General features: G+C 35.1%; 6 protein-coding genes and 1 long non-coding RNA gene across 19 annotated transcripts; 4 read left to right on the top strand and 3 right to left on the bottom strand.

Annotated features, from left to right (window-relative positions):
- Window positions 1-2617: 2617 nt before the first annotated feature.
- Window positions 2618-5368, top strand: LOC103869668 (probable ADP-ribosylation factor GTPase-activating protein AGD15). Of its 2 annotated transcripts, none has more exons than XM_033292110.1 (7): window positions 2618-3754; window positions 3833-3891; window positions 3986-4227; window positions 4359-4449; window positions 4548-4749; window positions 4814-4976; window positions 5065-5368. In XM_033292110.1, coding segments are annotated over exons 1-7 (1005 nt in total). In that variant the 5' UTR covers window positions 2618-3508; the 3' UTR covers window positions 5067-5368. The 2 variants fall into 2 exon arrangements, with proteins under 2 accessions (XP_033148001.1, XP_018514540.1); XM_018659024.2 differs by lacking the exon at window positions 5065-5368 and having other exon boundaries at window positions 2627-3754; window positions 3986-4076; window positions 4173-4227; window positions 4814-4987.
- Window positions 5369-5891: 523 nt separating this feature from the next.
- LOC103869667 lies at window positions 5892-7634 on the top strand. 2 transcript variants are annotated; one of them, XM_033292111.1, is made up of 4 exons: window positions 5892-6890; window positions 6938-7049; window positions 7136-7252; window positions 7359-7634. In XM_033292111.1, the coding sequence occupies exons 1-4, from the start codon at window positions 6436-6438 to the stop codon at window positions 7407-7409; spliced, it is 735 nt and encodes a 244-aa protein (XP_033148002.1). In that variant the 5' UTR covers window positions 5892-6435; the 3' UTR covers window positions 7410-7634. The 2 variants fall into 2 exon arrangements, with proteins under 2 accessions (XP_033148002.1, XP_009145995.1); XM_009147747.3 differs by having other exon boundaries at window positions 6095-6890; window positions 6962-7049.
- LOC103869666 (mavicyanin) lies at window positions 7575-8268 on the bottom strand. Its single transcript, XM_009147745.3, has 2 exons — window positions 8053-8268; window positions 7575-7933 (listed from the first exon to the last, which is right to left on the bottom strand). The coding sequence occupies exons 1-2, from the start codon at window positions 8234-8236 to the stop codon at window positions 7728-7730; spliced, it is 390 nt and encodes a 129-aa protein (XP_009145993.1). The 5' UTR covers window positions 8237-8268; the 3' UTR covers window positions 7575-7727.
- Window positions 8269-8345: 77 nt separating this feature from the next.
- LOC103869665 (kinase-interacting family protein) lies at window positions 8346-10224 on the bottom strand. Of its 3 annotated transcripts, none has more exons than XM_009147744.3 (3): window positions 9809-10224; window positions 9555-9629; window positions 8346-9411 (listed from the first exon to the last, which is right to left on the bottom strand). In XM_009147744.3, the coding sequence occupies exons 1-3, from the start codon at window positions 9852-9854 to the stop codon at window positions 8525-8527; spliced, it is 1008 nt and encodes a 335-aa protein (XP_009145992.1). In that variant the 5' UTR covers window positions 9855-10224; the 3' UTR covers window positions 8346-8524. The 3 variants fall into 3 exon arrangements, with proteins under 3 accessions (XP_009145992.1, XP_033148000.1, XP_033147999.1); XM_033292109.1 differs by lacking the exon at window positions 9809-10224 and adding an exon at window positions 9758-9776; XM_033292108.1 differs by lacking the exon at window positions 9809-10224 and having other exon boundaries at window positions 9555-9751.
- A 5688-nt stretch (window positions 10225-15912) lies between these two features.
- On the top strand, window positions 15913-19950 carry LOC103869661 (putative cyclic nucleotide-gated ion channel 19). The gene is made up of 12 exons (XM_009147741.3): window positions 15913-16261; window positions 16438-16914; window positions 16996-17187; window positions 17267-17365; window positions 17448-17585; window positions 17656-17904; window positions 18033-18281; window positions 18381-18526; window positions 18623-18700; window positions 18785-18914; window positions 19017-19263; window positions 19393-19950. Exons 2-12 carry the CDS (start codon window positions 16450-16452, stop codon window positions 19758-19760), a joined length of 2361 nt encoding a protein of 786 aa, XP_009145989.1. The 5' UTR covers window positions 15913-16261; window positions 16438-16449; the 3' UTR covers window positions 19761-19950.
- Window positions 19951-20207: 257 nt separating this feature from the next.
- On the top strand, window positions 20208-25454 carry LOC103869662 (putative cyclic nucleotide-gated ion channel 19). Its single transcript, XM_033291364.1, has 11 exons — window positions 20208-21975; window positions 22060-22272; window positions 22349-22447; window positions 22531-22668; window positions 22755-22985; window positions 23060-23296; window positions 23415-23560; window positions 23659-23736; window positions 23828-23957; window positions 24050-24296; window positions 24383-25454. Exons 1-11 carry the CDS (start codon window positions 21523-21525, stop codon window positions 24655-24657), a joined length of 2247 nt encoding a protein of 748 aa, XP_033147255.1. The 5' UTR covers window positions 20208-21522; the 3' UTR covers window positions 24658-25454.
- Window positions 22463-27746, bottom strand: LOC103869664. Of its 9 annotated transcripts, XR_004458104.1 has the most exons (9): window positions 27545-27746; window positions 27225-27475; window positions 26815-26888; window positions 26587-26668; window positions 26440-26523; window positions 26196-26306; window positions 26038-26109; window positions 25468-25921; window positions 22463-22476 (listed from the first exon to the last, which is right to left on the bottom strand). It is a non-coding gene; the product is annotated as an uncharacterized LOC103869664 (long non-coding RNA). The 9 variants fall into 9 exon arrangements; XR_633263.3 differs by having other exon boundaries at window positions 27225-27682; XR_633262.3 differs by having other exon boundaries at window positions 26196-26668.
- Window positions 27747-27861: the final 115 nt, after the last annotated feature.

Raw genomic sequence — 27861 nt, 5'->3', positions numbered from 1 at the left:
GATTTTTCTGAGCGTTTTGGTAAGTTCTTATGTCTGATTTTTCTTCATTTGGTAACTTCTTGTTGTATAAAGTTCTTACTTTTTTCCCAAACTAAAACTCTCCAAACCCACTTTAATCTCTTTGACTTGAAAACACCAAACTTTATATGAATTTTTCAATTTTGTCTCATGTCTTTGTTACTAATCTATTTTTTTTGCAGGTTTTTAATTAGATGGTACTCATCTTCCACTAATTTAAAGGTAGATCTATTATTTTTAGATATGTATTTTTGTGTGTTCTATAAAGGTAGATTTATCTAATCTTCCATTCATTTTTTCTGTTTTTAAGCCATTTGAACGTTTTTGAATATGCAGGTTTTTCAGATCTGGATTTAATATGCAGGTTTTTCAGATCTGGAAGACTTTTGGGACGACTTACTTGTTAGTCGTCTGGAAGTCGTCTGGAAGTCGTCTGGACTTCCTAAAAGTCGTCTGGACTTCCTGTAAAGTCATCTGGAAGTCGTCTGGAAGTCGTCTGGACTTCCTGTAAAGTCGTCTGGACTTCCTGTAAAGTCGTCTGGAAGTCGTCTGGACTTCCTGTAAAGTCGTCTGGACTTCCTGTAAAGTCGTCTGGACTTCCTGTAAAGTCGTCTGGAAGTCGTCTGGACTTCCTAAAAGTCGTCTGAACTTCCTGGAAGTCGTCTGGACTTCTTAGAAGTCATCTGGACTTCTTAAAAGTTGTCTGGTCTTGTCTACTCATCTACTCAAGTTGTCTGGTCTTGTCTACTCATCTACTCAAGTTGTGAATTGCATGTATACTCTTTTAGTTGTGAATTTTTTGTAAAATCAGTAATAATATTTTCCAAGATGTATTAAATGTGCTAACAATGTGTTTACACATTTACAAATCAATGAAATAATAGACTTCAGTAGCCTTTTTCTTATCTTTGGATCTCTCATATGCAATAATAAACTCCAATGGCCTTTTTCTCATCATAATAAACAAGAATGTTGGTAAGAGATAGAAACAAACAATAGTAACTAGTCAAAGCATATCATATTTTTTATAAGTTTGCATTGAAAAACTTAGTCAAATTTAGTAAAACTAAGGGAGAGAACATATTTTGTAAATATGAGTTTTACATATCTTGAAGTTACTTATCATTCTTAAAAATACAAGTTATTCAAAAACTAACGTAGAAGACTTAAAAACTAGTGGAGAAGACGCGGACGACTTCAATCTAAGTTGTCTAGACGACTAAACTATATGTCGTCTGGTCAACGCAGAGGTTATTTTTGCAATTGACTTTGAAATCTGTTATTTCGGACGACTGAAAGTTAAGTCGTCTACTATTGTTTGGTTAAAAAAAAAACTCCAAAAAAGCTAGACGACTTACATTTCAGTCGTCAGAGGTTAGTTTTGCATTTGACTGGATTATTTCAGAAGTTTGACTTTTTGGACGACTTACATTTCAGTCGTCTAGTGAAAATTAAAATAATAATATTTTTTTAAAAGTAGACGACTTAAAGTTAAGTCGTCGTAGGTTAGTTTTGCAATTGAAAAAAAAAAACTTCAAGATTTAATTATATACAGACGACTTATAATTCAGTCGTCCACGAGACGACTGAAATGTAAGTCGTCTAGGATTTACGAGGTTTGACCAGAATCTCGGAAAAAAGTCCTGGACGACTTACAATTAAGTCGTCTGGTGGACGACTGAATTATAAGTCGTCTGTGTATAATTAAATCTTGAAGTTTTTTTTTTCAATTGCAAAACTAACCTATGACGACTTAACTTTAAGTCGTCTACTTTTAAAAAAATATTATTATTTTAATTTTCGCCAGACAACTGAAATGTAAGTCGTCTGGGGAAGTCAAACTTCTGAAATTATCCAGTCAAATGCAAAACTAACCTATGACGACTGAAATGTAAGTCGTCTAGGTTCTTTGGAATTTTTTTTGAATCCAAACAATAGTAGACGACTTAACTTTCAGTCGTCTCAGGTTACAGATTTCAAAGTCAATTGTAAAAATAACCTCTGCGTTGACCAGACGACTTCCAGGTAAGTCGTCTACAGCCAGACGACTGAAAGGTAAGTCGTCTACAGCCAGACGACTTCCCAAGTAAGTCGTCTGACGAACAGATCTGGAAAAAAACTCGATGTCATACCTTAAATTGGTGAGATAAGTTCCTTAGCATACATAAGGCTTCTCCAAGCACACAGAATCACAAACGAAAGTCACCCACCCATAATTGTTAGCTTCTATGACTCTATGAACCATAAAAAATTTAGAATCAAAATCTTGGGTTTTTTTAGCTCATTGTGGAGAGAAATTGAGAGATATGTTGTGTTTAGTTCACAAGAATGGAAAAAGAAGAAGGGTAAATCGATTTTGGGAGCATTAAGAGCTTCAAATTGGTTGTTCATGGTGGTTGTGGTATTGATGACAATGGCAATCTTGTAATTACTTGAAGATGATGAGGGTGAGAGAGTAAAAATGTCATTTTCGAAAAAAAAAAGAAAAAAAAAATTGATGGCATTTTCGTAAATTATATGAACTTGTGGGGTGAATAGGGCAAAACCAATTTTCAAAAAAAAGGGAGGTTAGTTTTGTGTTTGACTTTAAGTTGTAGGTCAATTTTGCAAAAATCCCAACTTTTTTTCACTTTGTTGGAGAGCACTCAAGATACCGTTTATATAAAAGATATTTATAAGATCCAAGCTTGTTGGATATGGATGAGTTAAGGATTTGTTTAGAACTTAGGAGGGGTTAAGATCATTTCCAATGTCCAATAGCTTACTCTATTTTTTATTTTAAAATAGAGTAATTATATAATAGAATTTGAGTTTGCTACAGTGATACTCTAAAATAGATTAGAAAATAAAGTGATGGACAAAAAAAATAAATTTATTCATATTTGGAATAAACCTATTTTTACTTTATTATACAGTGAAAAATAAAGTATTATTGAAGTATTTTTACTCTAAACTCTAGAGTGGAAAGTAGAGTGGAGTTGGAGATGCCCTAAGAACACCATTAACCCTAACACCCCATTTGGAGTGCTTAATATTTTTTTTTCTCTGATTTAAAAAAAATTAAAAATGAACCAATCTCGGACCGCCACGTGTCAGTGGGTTCTTTGAAACAGGGCTAACACCAATGCTTAATTAATTTTTGTGTGGGTCCCACCTATTATTATATTAATTTTTTCTAATGGTGTTGATTTTATAAACCATTGACAACATACATTCACAAGTAAACATATAGACACATAATTTGAAGTAACAAAGCAGCATAAAGCTATATCTGATTTGTCAGAATGTTTAAAGGAGTCCATGTTGAATCCTTTGAAATTTGATTTCCGTTCCTATAAAAAAAAAGAAAAAGTTTTCCCTCACTTTCTCATCACCTTGGGATTTCATTTCAGTCTCTTTCATTTCAGACCCTTCACTTTCTCCCAACTTCTTCTCCTCCCATTATTAATTGTGTTTCCATAATTAAACAAAAATAGAGAGAGAGAGAGAGATGAGGTGTCGACGTCACGGATATAAAAAGGGTACGAGAAACCGTCACCCTTCTTCTTCTCTCTCGCTCTTTGATCTTTCCCTCTTGTCTCCTTCAAATCCGTTCTTCCTCGAGATCATTTTCCTTCTCTATTACAAACTTTTGTTTCATTTTCAATTGCTTCCCTCTCCCCTCTCTCTCTATTCTCACATCAGAATGAACGGGAAGGCCTCTGTTTCCAAGGAGCTCAACGCCAAGCATTCCAAGGTTCCTCCATCTTTTCTATATTGCGTCTAAAAGGTTACGTCATTACTTTACCCAATCATGTGTGTGTGGTTACTACAGATATTGGAAGCACTTTTAAAGCATCCAGACAATCGAGAATGTGCTGATTGTAGATCAAAGTAAGCATCATGAAGATACTACTATTCTTCTTCATTCAACATAATGATTAGAGTTTTTGTGTTTGTTTGTTTGATAATCTAATCTATTTTGTAGGGCACCAAGATGGGCAAGTGTGAACCTTGGGATATTCATATGTATGCAATGTTCTGGAATTCATCGCAGCCTTGGTGTCCACATCTCTCAGGTTTCCTCGTTACTTTTTTTTTTTTTTAAATTCTTTGTGTTTGAAACATGCATCAGACACGTTACTGATGTTGATGGTTTTTTTTTTCGGAAACAGGTGAGGTCTATAACTCTGGATACATGGCTACCTGATCAGGTTGCTTTCATGCAATGTAAGCTCCTCTTATTAGTTAATATTAATTTAGTTGATATTCATTATCCGTAAATATAATTAACCCATTTAGTTGAAACTCAGTATCAATCCCATAGCTTGATTGATTGATCTTGTTCTCTTTGTCTGTAGCTACCGGTAATGCTAAGGCAAATCAGTATTGGGAATCAGAACTGCCTCCTCATTTCGAGAGAAGTTCAAGCGACGCGTTTATCAGAGCAAAGTATTGATTCTTTTCTATGCTACAAAGTGTTTGCTGCATTCCTCATTTGCTACAACACAATTTACAGCTTTTTGTTTTCTTCTATTTGTGCTTCTTAGATACAACGATAAGAAATGGGCTTCACCGGGAGGTAAACAACCGGCTCCTGTAGTTAACCAGCTAAGCTGCAAAGTTAGTCACTCGGTAGAGAGAGGACATAAGCCTGAGACTCCAACGAAAACAAGAACTCGTTCCCTTGATGAAGATATCCTTCTTAAGCACGTTCTTGAAGTTACACCACCAGAAACAAGAATCCGTGCGGTATGTTATCTCACCAGATTGACGTAGAAGGATCACAAAACATTTAACTCTTTCTACCATGCAGGGCTCGGTAGATATGAAGATGAAGGAGAATGTATATGTTCTACCTCTACCAGTGGGGATAAATGTCAATAAGCCAAATCAAAAGAATGAGATTTTCTCTGGAGATTTGTATCAGAATAGAAGAACCACCATTGCACCACCCTCGAGCTGGGCTACTTTCGACTGTAAGGCTTAAAGGCTTACAACTTTTTTTCTTTTACCATATGTGAGTAAGTCTTAACGTTTCTAAACCTTTATATGTGAATGAAACAGGAAGAAGAAGAAGAAGGAGAAGATGGAGCTTTTAATCATCATGTGGGCTTTTAGTTATGGTCAACAGGTTGGCAAAGATGGGGTTATGATGAACTCAAAAGTCAACAATGGAGTTTTGTTCTGTTTTTCTATGTTTCTTTTATCTTTCAATATATATTTTTCTATATTCAATCTTGGTTGCTTGTAACTAAATCATTAAAGTACAATGGGAGAGAAAGATCTTGGACCAAAAGAAAAAGCAATAAAAGTCACCAGTGTGTATTATTTTGAATTGTTGTACAAGCAATATCAATTGATTGGTCCATAGTGATTGCAACAGTCACTTTTCTAAATGTCTCATCTAATGATGATTGCTTCTTATTATCTACCCCCATCAACTTTATTCCTTTTCTTGCTTTGGTAATATGTATGATTCAAGGGAGAACTTGTTGCGTGGATTATGTAAATGCTTTCAAAAGGAGAGTGGCCCAAATGGTCTTGTAACTGTGATACCTAAGAAGTTTAAGTTTTTACAAGGTGGTTTGGTCACAGGTGCAGGAGCTATGGAGGGACTGGATTGTGTTCGATGCACAAGCATGATTTAATGATGTCTCCTTACCTGCTTTTGTATATGTTCAATGATTGATAGTGAAAGACCTTAGAATGTTATATATATGGTTGCTACTGACTTGTTTGGTTTTATCTTCAATCTCCATGGTCATCATGTTGCATACAATAGAGATTGCCACATCTTGTGTCTTTCCAGTCTACGAGTCATTTTAGAAAATCAGTGTAAATACAATTTCTGTTAGTTTAAAGCATATGATTAAAGCTGCACAGGTTCTTATTTGATTTTTTTTTGTCTAATAGAAAAAATTAAAAGACAAACCAATCGCGGGCTGACACGTGTCAGTGGGATCCGCGAGTAGTGCAAGAACCAAGTTAAACTCGGCTCTTATAGAAAACGCGGAAAACACGGTTTTTATAAAAAACCGGGTAACCCACCCTTTAAGAATCCTCTTAAACGCCAGCGTTAAAAATGGTCTTATAATGGATGCAGACTTTTGAATAATGTGCACAAAATTGTTTAACGGTAATTAAACGCTTTGTAAAAGACTACTAAGGGCAGCTAGGCAACGTCTAAACTGATTTTTCTAAAATTCAGTTCTCTTATAACCGATTTATCGTGTAAAACGCCTGAAAATTTACTTTTGTAGGCTTCACATTGTGTAAAATGGTGGTATCTTGGTTTTGGTTCCATCGGATACCGAACATTCGGTGTTTAAACCAAATAAAACCGGATTAAACCGGTTAAAGTTCCGGTTTGTCTCAGGCGCGCATCTTTAACCGAATAAAACTCTTCTCGCCCTCGATACTCTCTTCCTTATCGTTATGGCTTCCGTCGCTTTGCCGGCGTTCACCTGCCGGAGCTCAGCAGAACCGACGAAGGAGCTTCGCGTCTGCACGAACCGCACCTGCCGTAAACAAGGCTCATTCCAAATCCTCGAGACGCTAACGTCCCTCGCGCCTCCCCAACTCCGAGTCAATCCCTGCGGATGCCTCGGCCGATGCGGCTCGGGTCCGAACCTCGTCGCTCTCCCTCAAGGCCTCTTCCTTCGTCACTGCGCCACGCCTTCTCGAGCCGCTGAGATCCTGTTCAGCCTATGCGGCGACGGCAGGGAAGCTTCCTCTTCCTCCGCCGTCGCGGAGGCTCTCTCCGCTTTGGCGCTCACGAACAATGCTCTCACTCAGATCGAAGCTGGGAACTTCGAGGAGGCAGAATCGCTTCTTACACAGGCTTTAGAGATGAAACCATACGGTGGATTGCATAGAATCTTCAAACACAGGTACAAGAAGGTACAAATTTTGTTTTCTTGATACTGGTTATTCATAGATTGTTGGAATCTTGGGATTGTAGAGCAGTGGCGAAACTAGGAATGGTTGATTACTCTGGGGCTCTTGAAGATATAAGCCAAGCTCTAGCATTAGCTCCTAACTATTATGAGGTAATACTCAGAGATGTGTAGCTCTTTTGAAGTTCTATATGTTCTTATTCGAAAGCTTACTGTTGGTTCTATTGTTTATATAACAGCCCTACATTTTCCAAGGTGATGTTTACGTTGCACAAGGTCAATATGATCTCGCCGAGAAGTCATACTTGAAGTGTTTAGAGATAGATCCTACCCTTCGAAGATCAAAATCATTCAAGGTTTGTCTCGTTTTATTTAGCATTCAAGCATAGTGGTGTCTTCAGTTTCTTACAGTCTCATAATCTTATTTGAAACCTATGGTTGGTGTTTTAACTATCATTGCAGGCGCGGATTGCAAACCTTCAAAAGAAAGCTGTTGAAGCAGATGTGAGTTAAATCCTGACATTTGGAGTTGTTTTGAATGCATATAGCTCACTACATATCTGTCATTTTAAGGGCAATTCTTTTCTCTGTCAAAACCGTTGCAATAATGTCTCTTTCTTTGGGTAGAGGGGTTTTCAAGAGTTCCAAATTACGTTGTTTATAGGTGTCATTAGTATATCAAGTGGTAATGAGATTACGCTGTCTATATTATTCAAGCTAATGATATTATATTATTCAGATGATGTTATTCAAGTATATGACATTATTCTGGTGCTAGAGATGGCACAAACAACAAGCTTCCTATCTTTGATTATCACTCATCAACAATACTCAAAGAGTTGCATTAATACTTAGCTTCTGGCCATTCTCGCAATGATCGTACATTGCACAGATGAACCAGTGCTCTCCAACCTCTGATATAATTATTGAGTCGTTGCCGTTGGTGAAGAGAGAGATGTAATTATCTCTTCCACAATCTGCGTAAGCGGTAGAGTTAACTTGCATAACGTTATGCTGGTCCTTGTTGTAGTTGAAAACTGTTGAAGAAGAGAGGCAGATTTTAGCCAGGATGGAGTTGGAAACAACTGATCATAGTTTCTTGCAAAATGGTATGGAACAAAGGACTACTAGAGAAGCTAGGAGTTAGGGAAATTACCTAAGACATCGCCGACATGAAACTCTCTTCCCTGTGTCCAGTTGGTATAGTTTGTCAAGAGTTCCCAGCCAGAGCTGTCGCCAACTGTATGGTTTGCTCCTTCAGACTTTAGCATGAACGAAGTTAAAGAGAAAATGGCAGAGAGTATCATCAAGCTGGAGAACCAGCTTCCCTGATGAAGCATTGTTATCTCTTTGCCTTTGTTTTCTCTATTTTTTTCTGAAGCTCAGTCTAGGTTTATAGCAGTAAGCATGTATGGGTGGGAAGGTCATGACATTGTTGTGTTTGCTAGATTAGTTAAGTCATGTAAACCATACATTTGTGGATTGAGGAGTCACAAATAGTTTGCAGGGTAGAACAAACTGTGCATCAGGACGATGCACTAAATAGCATTAAAAGCAAGGCGGTAGAACATACACATAGTCATGTATGTATTGTTCATAGTTTACTAATACAACAAAGGATAGATTAATTAGGCAAGTTGAGAAGTGCAGCATGATGGAGCAGCTGATGGGTTAAGGCTGGACTTTGTGAAGAGGTTAATGTTGTTCAGTTTCTTCAACCATTTGAATCCATTTTTCTCTTCGGATTTGTTCTCCTTCTTCTTCTTGGTCTTGTACTTATCCAGGCCAAAGCATCCGGTTGAGACCTTATCATAGACAGGCTCGGAGTTCTGCGATGCCTGAAGCGAATAGATGCGGTCCTGGAGGATGCAGACCTTGTGGAAGTGGTCATCCCTCATCTTAAGCACACACCTAGCGAGCCCAACAGCTTCGTTCTTCATGAACAACGCCTCAGTGGCTAGCTCTCTGTTCTCCTCCAAGAGAGACGTGACTTTGTATCCAAGATTAGCGTTTTCCTCCACAGCCACTTCCTTCTCCATCTCCAGCAACATGACGAACTTCTTCAACAGCTCTATGGTCTTGGCGGCTTCACAAAACTTCTCCTCCTTGTTGAGTAACTCGTCTTGCAGAATCTCCTTGTCCAAGTTTGCAGTCACAAGTTGGGACACAAGCTCGTCGACTTTCTCTGAAACCGCAGCAGGATCTTCCATCTGTTGAAAGGATAAGGTGCTCTCGGAACTGAGCTCGCTACCGGAATCAACCTCTGAAACGCAGTCTTCGTCATCTTGGAGGAGGTGATTTGGATGAGAAGGTGCGTGTTTAAGCTGCTGGTTCGGTCTGGTTTGATGAGAACGGCCCAGGAGAGTGAGGTAGCCGTTGTAAAGGTCAAGACAAAGGGAGAGAAGGAGAGGTCTTCTGTGGTAAAACCATTCAGCACGTTGAGCAAATGTATCATCATCTCCCTGGCTTTCTTCAAAAGCAGACACACGCAGGAGTTGCATCCGAGCTTCAAGGTCTGTTGTTTCCAACATTTTCAGACAAGAAATGATGAGAGAGAAAGAAGACAGACAAAGAGAGAGAAAGTGGGTCCAACAGTATTATGCTTTTGTTTTTGAAAATTTGAAATTGAGGAAAGCTCCAAAAAGAAAGGAATAGTACCGGAGAGAGATGGCAACTGTGGAGGAAGATGAGCGACGACGTCCATGGTTCCTTTGCTCTTCATCTTCTTCAAACCTGAAAGATACTTGTTCTTGTTAGTCAGTTTTATAAAGGAAAATGTAAATATGCGTAGATCCAGAGACATGATATAGACATTGATGGCTTTTCCAATAACGTAATAAATGTACAGAAAGAGATCTTACGATCATGGAGATTAATGAAAGGTTTTTAGTAGGAAGGAGAAAGATACAAACCTTGAAACAGAGAGAGAAGAGAGCTGACACGTCTGGTCGTTTGCATCAGTGCAGAGCATATAACAGGCAAAATCCGCCAAAGCAACAAGCATTTGATTTTGTACCACTCATTTGTTAACACGTGGCTAAAGTATTTGGGTTTAGCCGTTGCGGCCCATTTACTATTGGGCTTAAAAGCCTTTCATCATTTTGAATTTTGAGATTCGAATTGGGTAAAAAGGCAGAAAGAAGATACACTGTAGAATCGATAGCATGTGTTAGTTGGTGACGAATTGGAAATTTTAATTTTGAATCCAGATCAGTAATGTCAATTATTGATCTTATGGCAGAGAAATATAAATGAATAAACGATCCTTTTTGAAAAAGGAAAAGTAACACGTTATTAGTATTATCTATTATTTCTACTACATGAAGAAAAGAAAGCATGATGACCTTCAAGGACCTGACAGGACAGGAGGGTAAGTAAAGAATTGAATGTCAGACACGCGGCTTAGTTTTTTTTTTTTTTAAGTCTTCTAAATTTTATTAAGGGACTGGGCCCAAAAAGGGACGAAGCCCAACAAACAACACAAACATAAAAACCATAAAAGGCCAAACAACAGGCCACCAAACCGCAAAACTTATGGGCCACGAAGCCCAAAAGAGAAACCGTCGAGAAAGATGCCAGCTCCACCACCACGTGTCCGGACGCCCGGCGCCCAATGAACACGCGTCACAAATGGAAGGCACGAGCTTCCTCCGGAGTCAGAGCGCATGCACGCCGGAGCTCCGCCTTCAGCGAAGCCAACCTAGAGAAGAAGCCGCTCAAACAGAACAGCTCTGAATCTCAAAACGACGAAACATCTCTGACAGATCTACGATTCGAAGAAGGGAATTCAAGTGCCTACGATTGAATCTAGAACTCGAATCTTCCAACGAAGAAAATTCAGAGAAACAGATCAAGAGGCGGAAGGACAGAGGAAGAACGGAATCGTAGATCCACTATAACCGGTATCAAACCGGTGATAAGCCGGCGAAGACGGTGTAAGAGGATCACCTCTTCCCGGAGACTAAAGCCGGCGGAGAAAGTGTTATGTGAACCACCTCTCCCCAGAGACAGAGCCCGAATCATCGGGAGACTACAACCGGAAAGGATCCGGTGTCTTTGTTACACAACGAAGCCGGAATGAAGAATCACCGGCGTCAACCAAAGAAACTCAACCGCTTTCTCATCTTCTCTGTGAAAGATATAGAGAGAGAACAGAGATGAGAGAGAAAGCCGCCATCTTAAATATTTCTATTTGTAACACGCGGCTTAGTTTATTCACACTCTTGAATTATTAATTATTTAGTTAATGTCAAAAAGTTATATACTTGTTTTTTTTTAATTGAGGATATTGGGCTGAAGTTCAAGTGATACGTTCCAACGACTTGTCCATACCTGGAACTTTTTTTTTTTATAATTCAGGTATCCGAATCTCTCATTTAATCCGACTATTCCACCGCGTCCAATCGGAACTTGCGAAGAAGGTCCTGGAAGCCAAACATAATCCATGTTAAATCCACTATGGCCGGGGCTCGAACTCGTGATGGCGAGCATCTCAGCTGAGGTTCCTTTACCACCAGACCACGAGGTCCGGTTTAAAACTGTGTAGGTTAAACTTTTTATAGTGACTGGGCTCACCCCGAAGGGTTACCTCGCCAGAAATCCCCAAAACGCACCCGAAAAACCTCTAGGACCTTAGACCCAGGCCATCTGCGAATACGGAATTTTTTTTAGCTAATCCAGTACCACTCTGCTGTCTCCGAGTATCGAGTATCGAACTGGCGACCTCGGGTAGTCATGTGTGAGAATCCCTTCAGTACTGCCACTAGGCCACCTGAGAGTTCCCCATACCTAGATTTTGTAATGAAACATAAGATATAGTTTTACCTTGCTTGGTAAAACTAGGGTATAGTTTATCTTCGTCTGATAAAACAATAACAATTTAGTTGGTGAGAGCCTTACCCCAAGTCATTTCTCTCTCTCTTACCACAAGATTACCTTTGCTTGGTTAAGTTATATACTGTTTTTTTTTATCAACAAGTTATATACTGTTAAAATTTGAAAGAGTGTTTTTTCCCTTTTTTATAACCATAAATTTAGAACATTATACGTATATTTAGTTGGTGAGAGCCTTACCCCAGACCTTTATTATTTGGAAATTCAGTGTTTTAAAAATTAATATTTTGTAAAAAAGAAAATTAATATTTTGTACCAAATGAATCTATACTAATAAAAGGGACCTTTTGAGGCTCCATAGAGCGTCCACATCAGCAAAAAAACTTCTTCCGAAAGATGACATGTGGCATAAAATATAATTTTACATTTTAATATTACTAATTTTTGAAAATTATAAATAATATGTAAATATACATCATAAAAAAAGAAAAACTACATTAAACATATGTAAAATTACCATTTTTCACTTAAAAAAAAGACGGCTTATCTCCATAATGTAAAATTACCGTTTTATAAAAAATATGTAAATATACATCATAAAAAAAGAAAAACTACATTAAACATATGTAAAATTACCATTTTTCACTTAAAAAAAAGACGGCTTATCTCCATAATGTAAAATTACCGTTTTATAAAAAAAAACATTATATATAATTTCAAAAATAATAAATATATGTAAGCATACGACATAAAAAAAATGGAAATACTACATTAAAAATATGTAAGATTACTACTATACTAATAAAATGGACCTTTTGAGGTTCGATAGAGCGTCCACATCAGCAAAAAAAAATTCTCCCGAAAGATGACTTGTGGCATAAAATATAGTTTTACATTTTAATATTACTAATTTTCGAAAATTATAAATAATATGTAAACATGCATCATAAAAAATAGAAAAACTACATTAAACATATGTAAAATACCATTTTTCACTTAAAAAAAGGCGGCTTATCTCCATAATGTAACATTACCGTTTTACAAAAAAAACATAATATATAATTTGGAAAATAATAAATATATGTAAACATACAACATAAAAAATGGAAATACTACATTAAACATATGTAAGATTACCATTTTACATTTTTTTTAAAAAATAATAATATGTAAACGTACAACATAAAAAATAGAAAAACTACATTAAACATATGTAAGATTACCATTTTTCTCTAAAAAAAAGACGGCTTATCTCCATAATGTAAAATTACTATTTTGTAAAAAAAAACATTATATACAATTTTGAAAATAATAAATAATATGTAATCATACAACATAAAAAATAGAAATACTACATTAAACATATGTAAGATTACCATTTTACATTTAAAAATAACAATAATATGTAAACATACAGCATAAAAAAAAGGAAAAACTACATTAAACATATGTAAGATTACCATTTTTCTCCATAATATAACATTACCATTTTATAAAAAAAAACATAAATATAATTATTTGACTATTTATCCAAGTTCTTCTATTAAACATTGTCGTTTTACATTAAAAATAGAAAAATACATTAAGATTTAAATATCTATCTTAAAATATAAAATATAGATATTAACTAAATATAAAGTATAAGAAAGAGAAATACTCAATATATAGAAAAATAAATAATAAGTAAATATTATAAATATATAAATATACGAATTATATATACAATAATAAGTAAATGCACAATTTTTTTAAAATGGAAAGAGTACATTAAATATTAAACATCTATCTTAAAATGTAAAATATAGATATTAAGTAAATAGAAAGTATAAGAAAAATAAATACACAACTTAAAAACAATGGAAAAAGTATATCAAGATTTAAACATCTATCTTAAAATGTAAAATATAGATATTACTTAAATAGAAAGTATAAGAAAAAGAAATACACAATTTAAAAAAAATGGAAAAAGTACATTAGTTTTTAAACATCTATCTTAAAATGTAAATCTATCTTAAAATATAAAATTATTAGTAAATAGAAAGTATAAGAAATAGAAATACACAATATAAAGAAAAATAAATAATAAGTAAATATATAATATAAGTAAATACCCAATTTAAAAAATGGAAAATTACATTAAGATTTAAAAATATATCTTAAAATTTAAAACATAGATATTACGTAAATAGAAAGTATAACAAATGGAAATATAAAATTTAAAAAAATGGAAAACGTACATTAAAATTTAAACATCTATCTTAAAATGTAAAATAGAGATATTAAGTAAAATAAAAGTACAAGAATTGGAAATACATATACAGGAAAATAAATAATAAGTAAATAATGGCAATATATAATATATGAATTATATATATAATAATAAGTAAATACACAATTTTTTTAAAAAAATGGAAAAAGTTCATTAAGCATTAAACATCTATCTTAAAATGTAAAATATATAATATAAGTAAATACACAATTTAAAAAAATGGAAAAAGTACATTAAAATTTAAATATCTATTTTAAAATATATATATTACGTAAATAAAAAATATAAGAAATAGAAATAAACATTTAAAAAAATGGAAAAAGAACATTAAGATTTAAACATCTATTTTAAAATATACAGCTATCTTAAAATGGTAATAAATTATATAAAAATAGAAATACCACATTAAACAAAAAAAAATGTATAGTTTTACATAAAGAAAGTTCCTATAAAACTCATTATTCCATCAACATCAACCTCACACTATCAAAGAAAATTTTAAAGCACTCGAGCAATAAAATGGTTCCACCATCAACTCTTGCCGTCCCAAAAACTTTTAATGACATTGAATGAGATTTTTTATAACAACGAACTTTTTGTAAGGTGGATTCATTGTTGGGAAACCCGCAACTTCCAAAAGCCAAACTTATTCATGGGAATTGAATTGCTTTTCATAGACTTAAAGGTATTCTTACAAATTTAAATTAATCTAATCTATAATTTAATTGTTAATATTCATACTAACTCTTTCATGATCAAACCATTACAGTTAATAACCATTCAAGCGTATTCCCGAAACACTTCCTTCCTCGCCGAATCAGGTATTGGTTCATGTTGGTTTAGTATTGTTTTTGTTTATTAACCGGTTTAGGATGGTCCTATTGTAAGTATAATATAAGTTGGTTTAACATATATTATGCTTAAAATAACTTAAATTAAATAATAGTAATATTATGCTTAAAATATAATTTTAGAGAGTTTTCAAATATAGTTTACAGAACATTATAGGTGATGAATTTAATTTATTAAATTAGTTTATTACTTAAAACTAAGTTTTTTTTTAAAACATACTGAGTTATAAATATCAATGATGGATTGGTGAGTATAACATGAAGACAAAAATATAAATATATGATTTTCAAGATAAGAAATTCAGCTTTTATTCAGTTATTCAATATACAATATCTTAAATTATTTTTTAAAAAATATACATAATTTATATATATAGATTAATCTTCCAAACTTAAACTATTATATTATATATGAACAATGTATTTAAAAAATAATAATTTCTGATTAAAAAAAAAAACAAATGGTTATTTTCAAAAATGGATGTAATTTACATTATACTATCATTTAACAAGTATTAGATACGTTTTGATATATCCTTTTTCTATTTCTAGAAAACAATAAATTGTTAAATATCAATATCATCTAGGTTAAGTATACGAACAGCACAAATTCAACACAAAAAATATTTACATAAACATTATAATACAATAATTTAATCAAAAAATACAATTCAAAAAAACAATACTCAAAAGAATATTTATATACTTAATATTAGAAAATAAAAGATATTTTTGCTAAAGATATTTTAATGGATCGATCGATTGTTGAGCATGTGGTCGATCCAGAAATACTCTGCAGTTTAATTAAATATCTAAAACATTTATTCCAACACTCAACAGATAGTTTTGCTAAATATGATAACTAGATAGCCAACAAAATTACAAAAAAAGTATTTAAATAGTAAAAAATATGTTAATTTAACGTGTTAAAATTTAAAAATAAATTTTAATTATGATATGCATCTTAACATTTATATAAATATATATCATAACCTAAATATAAATAATTTAACAAGTTAAATTAGAAAAAATAAAAATCCCGGGCGTAGCCCGGGTTAATCCCTAGTTTTGAATTCAAAGAACAAAAGAACAACCCTTTGTACTAACCACGTTATGATAATCTAAAAAAAGTTAACTGCATTAGAATAAGCCAAGCCATGACTTTGGTGAGAATTCAATCTAATTCCTTTTAAAGTAGTTTCACACTTGACACTTCATATTTTATTTTTTCATAACAGCTTTCTCTAAAGTTTATCATATAAAATAGTTACACGATTTAACCATTTCGCAAAGTATAGTTACAAAAATGAAAAATGTTGAACTAACACAAAAGAGGCAGCTTCTTGAGGTTTTATAGTGAAACGATAATACCTTTTTGAAGTTTCGTTGATGCATGTTCGTAGGAAGATCCAGTATGTAACATTTATTTATTTATTTTTCACTTTAACGAATCAAGATTCCTTCAAAGTTCGACGTTTTCCTTTTCATTATAAAACTATTAATCCTTGACTAGCACAACACAGTCTCTGTCATCGTCTTCTTCTTACTTTCACCGTTTTCCATCTTTCTCCTACTTCATCTTGGCAAGCTCGTCAAGAACATGGCGTCCCCGAACGAAAAGGACGAGTTTCCCATTCTTCTTCCAGTTCCAGAAGCAAGATCTCGTGCTAACACAAGGGCTTTCAACTCAAGGAACCGTAGCGTTTCCTTCTCTAATTCAACTTACTCCACTAACAGAGTTGACAACTCAAGTGTTGTTTTAGGCTACACAGGCCCTCTTCGAACACAGAGAAGACTACCTCCCTCGGTGCAAATGAGTGGTCCTCTTTACTCTACTCGCAGACCTGATCAGTCTTTCTTCCCTCCCTCTCCTGTTCAACCTCCTGACTCCTCCTCTACCGTTGATGTTCCTTCTGAAGAAGATGAAGTCGTCTTGAAAAACGCAAATCTATTGAAATCTGGACAGCTAGGGATGTGTAATGATCCTTACTGTACCACTTGTCCTTCTTACTACAACCGCCAAGCTGCTCAGTTTCACACTTACAGAGTAGTTTCTGACTCTAGGGTATGTTTTCTTCTACTTAGCTTGAGACCCAAGTAAATGTTATACACAACTGACACAAGCAACTTTGTTTTTTTTCTTAAGTTCCGCACTGCTCTGTATGATGATGCTAGAGGCTGGGCTAAGCGATTTGCTTCCTCTGTTCGTAAAATGGTACCTGGAATCATGAATCCTCATTCCAAATTCGTCCAAATGTGGACTCGTTTCTTAGCCTTTTCATGCTTGGTGGCTATCTTTATAGATCCCGCCTTTTTATTCCTTTTATCAATCCGACAAGTGCGTCTCCTTCTCTTGCTCCATCACTCTTTTTTTTTTAACTGTATATGTTTCTCATGAGTTTTTGAGACTATTACAGGACAACAAATGCATAGAGTTTGATTGGCCTAAGACAAAAGTATTTGTGTCTCTGAGAAGTATGTCGGATCTTATATTCTTCATGAACATTTTACTTCAGGTGTGTCTACTTTTGCTCTCATCTCCTATATACCCAAACTTATTTGGATTTAATGTGTTTCTTCCTGTCATATTTTCCGCAGTTTCGGTTGGCTTACGTAGCTCCTGAGTCAAGAATAGTTGGTGCTGGCCAGCTAGTTGATCATCCAAGAAAAATTGCTAGCAATTACTTGCGTGGAAAGTTTCTTCTTGATCTGCTGATAGTGTTACCTATGCCACAGGTTTGTAATATTAACCCTTGAAATGTATGTTAACTTGAAGATGTTTCTTGATATCTCATGTGTGTTGCAGATCATGATATTATCGATGCTACCAGCACACTTAGGCACACCTAGGTCAGAACTTGAGAAGAACATTATACGCATAGTATTTCTATTTCAATACATTCCAAAGTTATATAGGCTTCTTCCACTTCTTGCTGGACAAACACCGACAGGGTTCATCTTTGAGTCAGCTTGGGCTAACTTTATTATTAATCTTCTCACATTCATTCTTGCTGGTCATGCTATTGGTTCTTTCTGGTATATTGCAGGGCTTCAGGTATACATATTAGTCATTACCACATTATGTAGTGTTTTCACAACTCCTAGTGTTTTTATTGATTATTCTCATGTTTGTATTGTTTTTTTTTGTTTCTTCTCCTTCTTGTATTCATTTCTTCTTTTCAGAGAGTTAAGAAATGCTTGTTACATGCTGGGAATTATACAATGGATGAACGTAGAAATCTTATAGACTGTGCTCATGGGGTTAACTATGCACGGGAGTCACAAATAGCTCTCTGGAGAGATAGTGAGAGTGTTAATGCTTGTTTTCAAGAGGGTGGCTTTTCATTTGGGATCTATTTGAAGGCTGTCAATCTTACTACTCAGCCTAATATCTTCACAAGATTCAGTTACTCTCTGTTTTGGGGATTCCAGGTAAACTAAGCTCTATTATACTGATTTATGTTAAAACTATATAATATTTTAAATCACTGTTACTTAACGTAAAACTTTTTTTTTTTTGAATTGTGAAAGCAAATAAGCACACTTGCTGGAAACCAAACCCCAACTTACTCAGTAGGGGAGGTTTACTTTACAATGGGTATCATTGGACTAGGGCTTTTGCTTTTCGCTCGACTTATCGGTAATATGCACAACTTCCTCCAAGCTCTTGATAGAAGGTAAAATACACTTCATCAATAGTGTTTCAATAGAGAAAATACTTATGGTGACTTGACCAAGTGTGATGATGATTTTGTGTTTGTCATGTGTTTTAGGAGGATGGAAATGATGCTGAGACGGCGTGATGTGGAGCAGTGGATGAGCCATAGGCTGTTGCCAGAGGATATAAGAAAGTATGTTCACTTTATAGCCTCTTAAACTTTGTTTCTCATTTGAATTGGGCTGAACTAACTCAGTGCTTTGTTCAACAAACGCAGGAGGGTGCGAGAGGCTGAGCGGTTCAATTGGGCTGCTACTAGAGGAGTTAACGAGGAGCTGCTTTTTGAGAATATGCCTGATGACCTTCAGAGAGATATAAAACGCCATCTCTTCAAGTTTCTCAAGAAGGTAATAAGATGAATACATTGCACCATAATATCATTCTGTATAGTGTACTTTCCAAAGATGTAGTTCTCAACCATAAGGTTTTGAATTGTTATTGGTTTACAGGTGAGGATATTTTCGTTGATGGATGAATCAATCTTAGATGCTATACGTGAGAGGCTGAAACAAAGGACTTACATAAGGAGTAGCACGGTGTTGCACCGCAAAGGTCTAGTTGAAAAGATGGTATTTATAGTGAGAGGTGAGATGGAGAGCATTGGAGAGGACGGTTCTGTTCTGCCATTGTCAGAAGGAGACGTTTGTGGTGAAGAACTTCTCACTTGGTGCCTCGAACGCTCTTCTGTAAACCCTGGTACACCTCCTTTCTATGTGTTTGTAACTCTCAAAGCTTAGCGTTTAAAAAAGATGAAACATTAACCTTTTGTGAAGACCCTTTATTATGGGAAAAGATTGAAACTGAATATGTTAATGAAACTTGCAGATGGGACGAGGATAAAAATGCCGACAAAAGGATTGGTTAGCAACAGAAACGTTAGGTGTGTGACAAACGTGGAGGCGTTCTCGCTGAGTGTAGCGGATCTTGAAGATGTAACGAGCTTGTTCTCAAGATTCCTAAGAAGCCATAGAGTGCAAGGAGCCATAAGGTATGAGTCTCCTTATTGGAGGCTACGAGCAGCTATGCAGATTCAAGTGGCTTGGAGATACCGAAAGAAACGACTTGAGAGATTATTGTTACAGGATAACAGAGTGATGAAAGAGATGAGTGATGTGCGTATAGGTTATCGGTTAAGTTGGTCAGGTGTTGTCGAAGGAAGTGGGAAACAACTTGATACACGTGGAAGCAGCTAAGTGGAGGAAAATATTTTACAGTGGACCTTTTTTTATCGTGTGCAATGTCGATGGTGTTCTAATAACCCGCTTTCCACCAGAAAAGAAAACGGTAACATAGACCACCATATAGTGTTTACAGCATTGAATTAGACACTCTCCCATTTTGTTAATATTGGGTATAATAAAGTTTTGAAATTTGATTTTGATAGAAGGTATATTGATGCTGACAAACAAAGCTTTGGGCTTAAGTTAACATTGCTTAGACAACCACAAAATCATGGTCAAGTGGTACGACATATTTGGAAAGCTGATAAGCATTCTGGGTTCCAAACCTACCATTTTAAATATATACTGTATGTTATTGTGGTCAAGCGATATAAGTATCTAAAATCATTATTGCGAACAATTGAATTTACCTAATCAGGTGGACAAACCACCAAAGAATTAGTCAGTTCAGCCCAAATATGATATCCAAAAGAAAACAAAACTTTCGTTTAGCATAACATACAATTGTATACAAAACAAAGTTTGTTTGCCAGCTAAACATTTTAGTTATTATTTTCACATCTTTAATTAGTCTAGTTTAAAAAAAAAATACATAACTAAAAGTTTTGAAATTTGATTTTCATATTATCTGGTGTATATAAAATATGTTCTATAAATTTTAAATGTGGTTTAGATATAATTTTATTAAATTTTAGCAAAATACAGTATATATAAGTGTTAAAAAATGTAGAGATAATTCTATTGTGAATATAAAGAGAACAATACACAATTGTTTGTTTGTACTTATATATAATTATTAATTTATAATTTCTGAGGGGCAATATATTACATAGGATTTCTTAACAAAATAATTATCTTATCGATTTTTGACATATTTTGATAATAAGATAATTTGGGAACAAATATTAACAAAAGAGAAAGTCAAATTTCCTTGTTGATAATAAGATAATTTGGGAACAAATATTAACAAAAAAAGAAAGTCAAAGTTCCTTTTGGATATTAGATTCCTTTATATATTAAAAATGATATGTTTTTCTTAAATAATATGTTTTAAATATAAAAACAAATACTAACAAAAAGAAAGTCAAATAAAATAAGATGATAATAAGATAATTTGGAAACAAATATTAACAAAAAAGGAAGTCAAATAAAATATATTAATAATGATATTTTAATAATTAAATTAATATTATCATTGTAATTATGAAAGGTATTGCCTTTTGATAATAAGGTGATTTGGAAACAAATACTAACAAAAAGAAAGTTGAATAATACATTAATAATGATATTTAAATAATTTATTAGTTGTTATCATTGTAGTTAACATTATAATAATTAGTTTAATAGCGATACATATGAAACTGATTTTTTAAATAATATTATAGAAATGTTTAGATGAAATTTGTTTTTCTAAGAACTCTAAGATAATTTTATTAATGATATATAACATAATTCACATGTTATTACGGTTCTCAATTAATATATAAGAGATTACACGAAATACTTTTGGAAGTTTCATGGAGGCAAAAGTTTTCAGCAAACGATCCAGTATGTAACATGTAATTTTTGTTTTCATCTTGACTAATAGAGATTCCTTCAACGTTAGATGTTTTTCCATTTTCACTATAAAACTGTATAATACTTCATTCTTGACGGGCTAACTCAAAAAACACAAGTCTCTGTCATCTGTCTTCTCCTTCTTCTCTGTTTCATCGTTTTGTACTTTTCTCCAGCTAACCTTAGGCTTTTGGGGGACCATCTTCTCGTCCAGAACATGGCTTCCCCGAACGAAAACGAAAGCGACGAGTTTCCCATGCTTCGTCAATTTCCAGAAGCAAGATCTCGTGCTTTACACTCGAGGAATCGTAGCATTTCCTTCTCTGATTCAACTTACTCCAGTAACAGAGTTGAAAACTCAAGTGGCCCTCGTCGAACACAGAGTAGACCATCTCCTTCCGTGCACATGAGTGGTCCTCTTTACGATACTCGTAGACCTGATCAGTCTTTCTTCCCTCCCTCTCCTGTTCAACCTCCTGCATCCTCCCTCTCCTCCTCTACCGTTGATATTCCTTCCGAAGAAGTTGTTGAAGCCCTCTTGAAAAACGCAAATCTATTGAAATCTGGACAGCTAGGGATGTGTAACGATCCTTACTGTACTACTTGTCCTTCTTACTACAACCTCCAAGCTGCTCAGTTTCACACTTACGGAGTAGTTTCTGACTCTAGGGTATGTTTTCTTCGACTTAGCTTGAGACCCAAGTAAATGTTATACACAACTGACAAAAGTGTCATCTTTGTTTTTCTTGTTTAGACCCAAGTAAATGTTACACACAACCGCCAAGCTCTGCATGATTATGATAGAGGCTGGGCTAAGCTGTTTGCTTCCTATGTTCGTAGATGCGTACCTGGAATCATAAATCCTCATTCCAAATTCGTTCAAATGTGGACTCGTTTCTTAGCCTTTTCATGCTTGCTGTCTATCTTTATAGATCCTGCCTTCGTTTACCTCTTATTAATCAGAGATGTACGTCTCCTTCTCTTGCTCCATCACTCTCTTGTTTGACTGTACATGTTTCTCATGAGTTTTGAGACTATTACAGGACAACAAATGCACAGATATTGATTGGCCTAAGGCGACATTATTTTTGTTTCTGAGAAGTATGTCGGATTTTATATTCTTCATTAACATTCTTCTTCAGGTGTGTCTCCTTTTGCTCTCTTTTCCTACCTAAAGAAACTTATTTGGCTTTAATGTGTTTCTTCCTTGTCATATTTTCCGCAGTTTCGGTTGGCTTACGTAGCTCCTGAGTCTAGAATAGTTGGTGCTGGCCAGTTAGTTGATCATCCAAGAAAAATTGCTTGTAATTACTTGCGAGGCAAGTTTTTTCTTGACGTGGTGATAGTCTATCCTGTCCCACAGGTTTGTAGTATTAACCCTTGAAATGTTTTTTTTTTTTAATAACTTGAAGATGTCTTTTTACCATATGATCTCTGTATTGTTTGCAGCTGATGATATTATCGATACTACCCAAGTCAGAATTCGAGGAGAACGCTATAATTGGCATATTTCTATTCCAGTACATTCCAAAGCTATACAGGCTTCTTCCACTTATTGCTGGACAAACACCGACCGGGTTCATCTTTGAGTCAGCTTGGTCTAATTTTATAATTAATCTTCTCACCTTCATTCTTGCTGGTCATGCTGTTGGTTCTTTCTGGTATCTTGCAGGGCTCCAGGTAAGTACCACATTTTGTAATGTTTTCACAACTCCTAGTGGTTTTATTGATTCTTATCATGTTTGTATTGTCAGAGAGTTAACAAATGCTTGTTACAAGCTGGGAATTTTACGATGGATGAACGTAGATATCTTATAGACTGTACTTCTGGGGAAAGCTATCTACGAGCTCTCTGGAGAGATAGTGAGAGTGTTAATGCTTGTTTTCAAGACGGTGGATTTTCATTTGGGATCTATTTGAATGCAGCCAATCTTACCACTCAACGTAATATCTTCACAAGATTCAGTTTCTCTCTGTTTTGGGGATTCCAGGTAGTTTAGGCTCTACTAAGTTGATTGTTATTAAAACTATATATATAATCCTTTAAATCACACTTACCTAATGTAAAACTGTTTTTTTTTTTTTTTTTTTCATTTTGAATTCTGAAAGCAAATAAGCACACTTGCTGGAAACCAAACCCCAAGTTACTCAGTAGGGGAGGTTTACTTTACAATGGGCATCATCGGACTAGGGCTTTTGCTTTTTGCGCGGCTTATCGGTAACATGCATAACTTCCTTCAAGCTCTTGATAGAAGGTATATACACTTCATCAATAATATTTCAAGAGAGAAAATACTTATAACAAATGGTGACTTGACCAAATGAGATGATGATGATTTGTGCTTGTCAATAGGAGGACGGAAATGATGCTGAGACAGCGTGATGTGGAGCAGTGGATGAGCCATAGACTGTTGCCAGACGATATAAGGAAGTATGTTCACTACTTCATATATAGCCTCTTAAACTTTGCTTCTCATTTGAATTGGGCTTAACTAACTCAGTGCTTTGTTCAACAAATGCAGGAGGGTGCGAGAGGCTGAGCGGTTCAATTGGGCTGCTACTAGAGGAGTTAAAGAGGAGCTGATTTTTGAGAATATGCCTGATGATATTCAGAGAGATATAAAACGCCATCTCTTCAAGTTTCTCAAGAAGGTAAACAAGCATAAGCACAATGAATACATTTCACTAAATATTTTTCTGTGTGCTTTAGAAAGAGGTAGTTCTGAACTGTTATTGGTATGCAGGTGTGGATATTTTCTTTGATGGATGAATTGATCTTAGATGCCATCCGTGAGAGGCTGAAACAAAGGAGGTACATAAGGAGTAGCACGGTGTTGCGCCGTAAAGGTCTAGTTGAGAAAATGGTATTCATAGTGAGAGGTGAGATGGAGAGCATTGGGGAAGACGGTTCTGTTCTGCCATTGTCAGAAGGAGACGTTTGTGGTGAAGAACTCCTCACTTGGTGCCTCGAACGCTCTTCGGTAGACCCTGGTACGCCTCCTTTTGCTAATAGCTTTGTGGTCTATGTGTTTGTAACTCCCTAAGATTGGAACTGAATATGTTAATGAAACTTGCAGATGGGACGAGAATAAAGATGCCGACAAAAGGTTTGGTTAGCAACAGAAGTGTTAGGTGTGTGACAAACGTGGAGGCGTTTTCGCTGAGTGTAGCAGATCTTGAAGATGTAACGAGTTTGTTCTCTAGATTCCTAAGGAGCAATCGAGTGCAAGGAGCCATAAGGTATGAGTCTCCTTATTGGAGGCTACGAGCAGCTATGCAGATTCAAGTGGCTTGGAGATACCGAAGGAAACGACTTGAGAGAAAAAAACAGAATGGTGACATAGATGAGTGATGTGCCTGAAGGGTATCGGTTAAGTTGGTCATTTCTTCCAGTGAGGAAACAACTTGATGCATGTGGAAGCAGCTAGTTGGAGAAAAATAGTTTACATTGGATTCATTAGAATAGTTGTGTAAATTCTAATGTGCAATGTCTATGGTGTTCCAATAACAAACATCAATATAGTGTTTATCAGCACTGAATTAGATACTCTCCCATTTAGTTAATACTAGGGGCGAGACCCCGCGCAAGCGCGGAGATATTGACTTTTTCTGTATCTACAGTAAGCTTTTTTTCTTAACTTTATAGTTTCTGGAGTTTGTGAAGTTTTTTTTGTGAAAAAGGTAGTTCGTGAATTTGTTATTGAAACTGTGCAGCAGGTGCGGGTAAAACTGTATATTATGTGTTTCATGAATATTTTTTGGTAAATCGTAAGTCGTTTTATGTAGCTAGAACTGGTTATATTGTGGTGAATTTATGAGTTTGTTGTTTTTAGTGTTCAAATGGCTTATCCCTAAGGTACGAATATATGTTTGTTGCTCCTTTGAATTTGTTTAATTTTGTTTTGTTAATTGTTTATGTGTGTTACGTTTAGTTGATTGTTTTGGTGCGTTTTATTTTTTTTGCAAGGAAGACTATTTTTAATTTCATTGCAGAGCAAGTGACTGAAATTGCATCCATTATAATTTTATACTGTAATCTATATTTTTTTAATCTTAATTTTAACTCAGAGAATATTAAAAAATTCATGTTTACATAACCGACGTTTATGAATTAAACTTTACTGATTTATAAAGTTGGAGATATTGGTTAATAAGTAAAGACATGTTGCTCCTTTTACTATTTTTTTTAAACAAACTCTTTTTATTAAGGTCATAGCAATTTTTACAACAGTAAGAAATAGTTTACAACAAATCAAAGAGGACCAAAGTTCACACTTTAAAGTAGAGAAAACACTTAAAATAGATAATTAACACAGAGAGGTTGACGGTTAGATGGCCTTGCGAGAATCACTCACGGGGGCGTTTGTTACCGTCGGCTGCAGAACCTGACAGACTTGCTTCACCAACTCTCAGTGAAATCTTTGGCGCATCATATATGTTGCTGGCAGATTCTATATATATTGCTTGTCCTACCTCTGCCTGAGTGCCAAATAAGATGTGAAGCTTCACTGATTGCTGAGACGGTGAACGTACAGTGATTTGGAGTGAGGCTATAGGGAGTCACACGTAGCTTGAAAAGGACATTTTGGTAGCTTCATTTTCTCACCGCTACTAATCTGAGTTAGGTAGGGGGGTTTGTGGGGATTTAGAGTAAGAGAAACAATTATATACAAAGTTATAATAAGAATTGTGTGAAAGGAAAACGTAACTCCTCAAGAGTCAGACTTGCTACCTCTTTCTTGATGAGTTTTGTCATCTCTGTTGTCTGTTCCTTCCGTCAACAATACCTAGTTCAACACAGAACCTGTATTGGGAGGACGTGAATTTTTAGCAGATATTTATATTAGTTTGTTAATTTGAAAATGGATCATGGTGAATCACAATTTATACCTGATGACTCCTGTCAAGGTGGAAGAAACACATCGGTTTCCTTTGTAAGCTTCCTACTCTACAACTTGAGCAACAAACGGACCAGCCATTTTGTTGGATGACGCCAAAAATCTGACCAACAATTTAAGACTTGAAAACAAAATCAGTTTCATGTGTCTTGAGGAGAACAACAGTGCTAACCTTAGTTGAGTCTATTCTGGAACAACATAAGAGTATTAAAGTATGTTTAAAGAATGGGTGTTACCTTCTCAATAGAGTTGGAACCGCGAATCACAGAATTCTCGTAGTGATACAAATCTTAGAAAAGAGACCAGTCTTGAGAAAGAGGCTGAGATTATGTACAACGATCAAGAATGAAAAGGCCAGAAAAAAAAAGAAAAAAAAAACTTACAGCTCTAAAGAGGCGAGAAGGATACGATCAAATCTCCATGTTTAGATGAAACTCACTGCAGGTGATGACAATGCGAGAGAAGCTGTTTACAAGTGAGGTTGAAGAATAAATCACCAATCGGCAAAAAGTAATGAAGAAGGAGAAAATCTCACACATGCAAAGAGAGAAAAGGACACAAAAGAGGGATTAAAAATCCATAAAAGAAAAGGAAGATATTTTAGTTCTTACCATTCATAGGTCCTTGAGATCCACTGCCTTTGATTCTTTCCGTGAAGCTTTTGATATTTCTGATTGTGTTGTACCTGCAAAATTCAACTATTAAGATACCATAAGTCCATAACGGAGAGGTCGACATCGTTCAATGTATTTCTCCTATTTATAGATTTGACATGAAGAATCCAAAGAGGTTGAAATGGTAACTAAGTGAAATGTGAATAACAATTATTGGTGAAATCAAAATCAAAACACATCTGACCACAACCAAACAAAAGTCTCAAAAATAGAACATCTGACCACAACCAAACAAAAGAATCAAAACACAGCAAAGAAAACTAAACATAGTTGGATAGGAGGCGAGTTTTCACACATTATTTAAGTGTTGAGTGGAAATCTATATACACAAAAGACTAAAAACAGACCTGGGAGCTCTAGGTTGGTCATAACGCCTCATCATGAACCTTTCAGACTTGATTACAGGGGCGTGTGTGTGGACCTCACCAAGGTGTGTAGACGGAAGGAAACGGATCAAGAACTGATGCTCCGTCACCTTGTACATGTGGGCAACCCGTGTAACTTCAAAACGCTCCAACCTGACAATACAACCAGCTTTTAACGATGGTCGGTAATGACTCGCCCGATTTGCAGGGATGAAAGCGTGAATAACCGAATCCTGTAACAAAATAAAAACCAAACTTTAATACTTCACCGATAAATCTATATAATCTATGTTATACAGAACTGAACCGTCCTTCCGAGACGAAGAGAGGCGAAGGTGGAGTACTCGACGGCGGCGTGAGCAATCTGAGCATCTGAAGAAGACATCTCTGCGGCGGCTATGGTGTTTATCGGAATATAAGGTGGAGAAAAAAGGGAAAACAGAGATGCGATCTACAAACATATATATAGGTGGATCCACACAGTGCCGTGCGAAGAGTTTTAGGGGCCTAAGGCAAGTTTTAAAAATAAATTTATTTACAACCGTAATGAAAATAATTTTCTGATATATTATTTTCACCAAATACACAAGTCTAATACTGTAAAAGAATAAGTTTATAA

Source organism: Brassica rapa, chromosome A05 (assembly GCF_000309985.2).
Source record: "Brassica rapa cultivar Chiifu-401-42 chromosome A05, CAAS_Brap_v3.01, whole genome shotgun sequence".
Lineage (NCBI taxonomy): Eukaryota > Viridiplantae > Streptophyta > Magnoliopsida > Brassicales > Brassicaceae > Brassica > Brassica rapa.
This window is presented reverse-complemented; position numbering and strand designations above follow the sequence as displayed.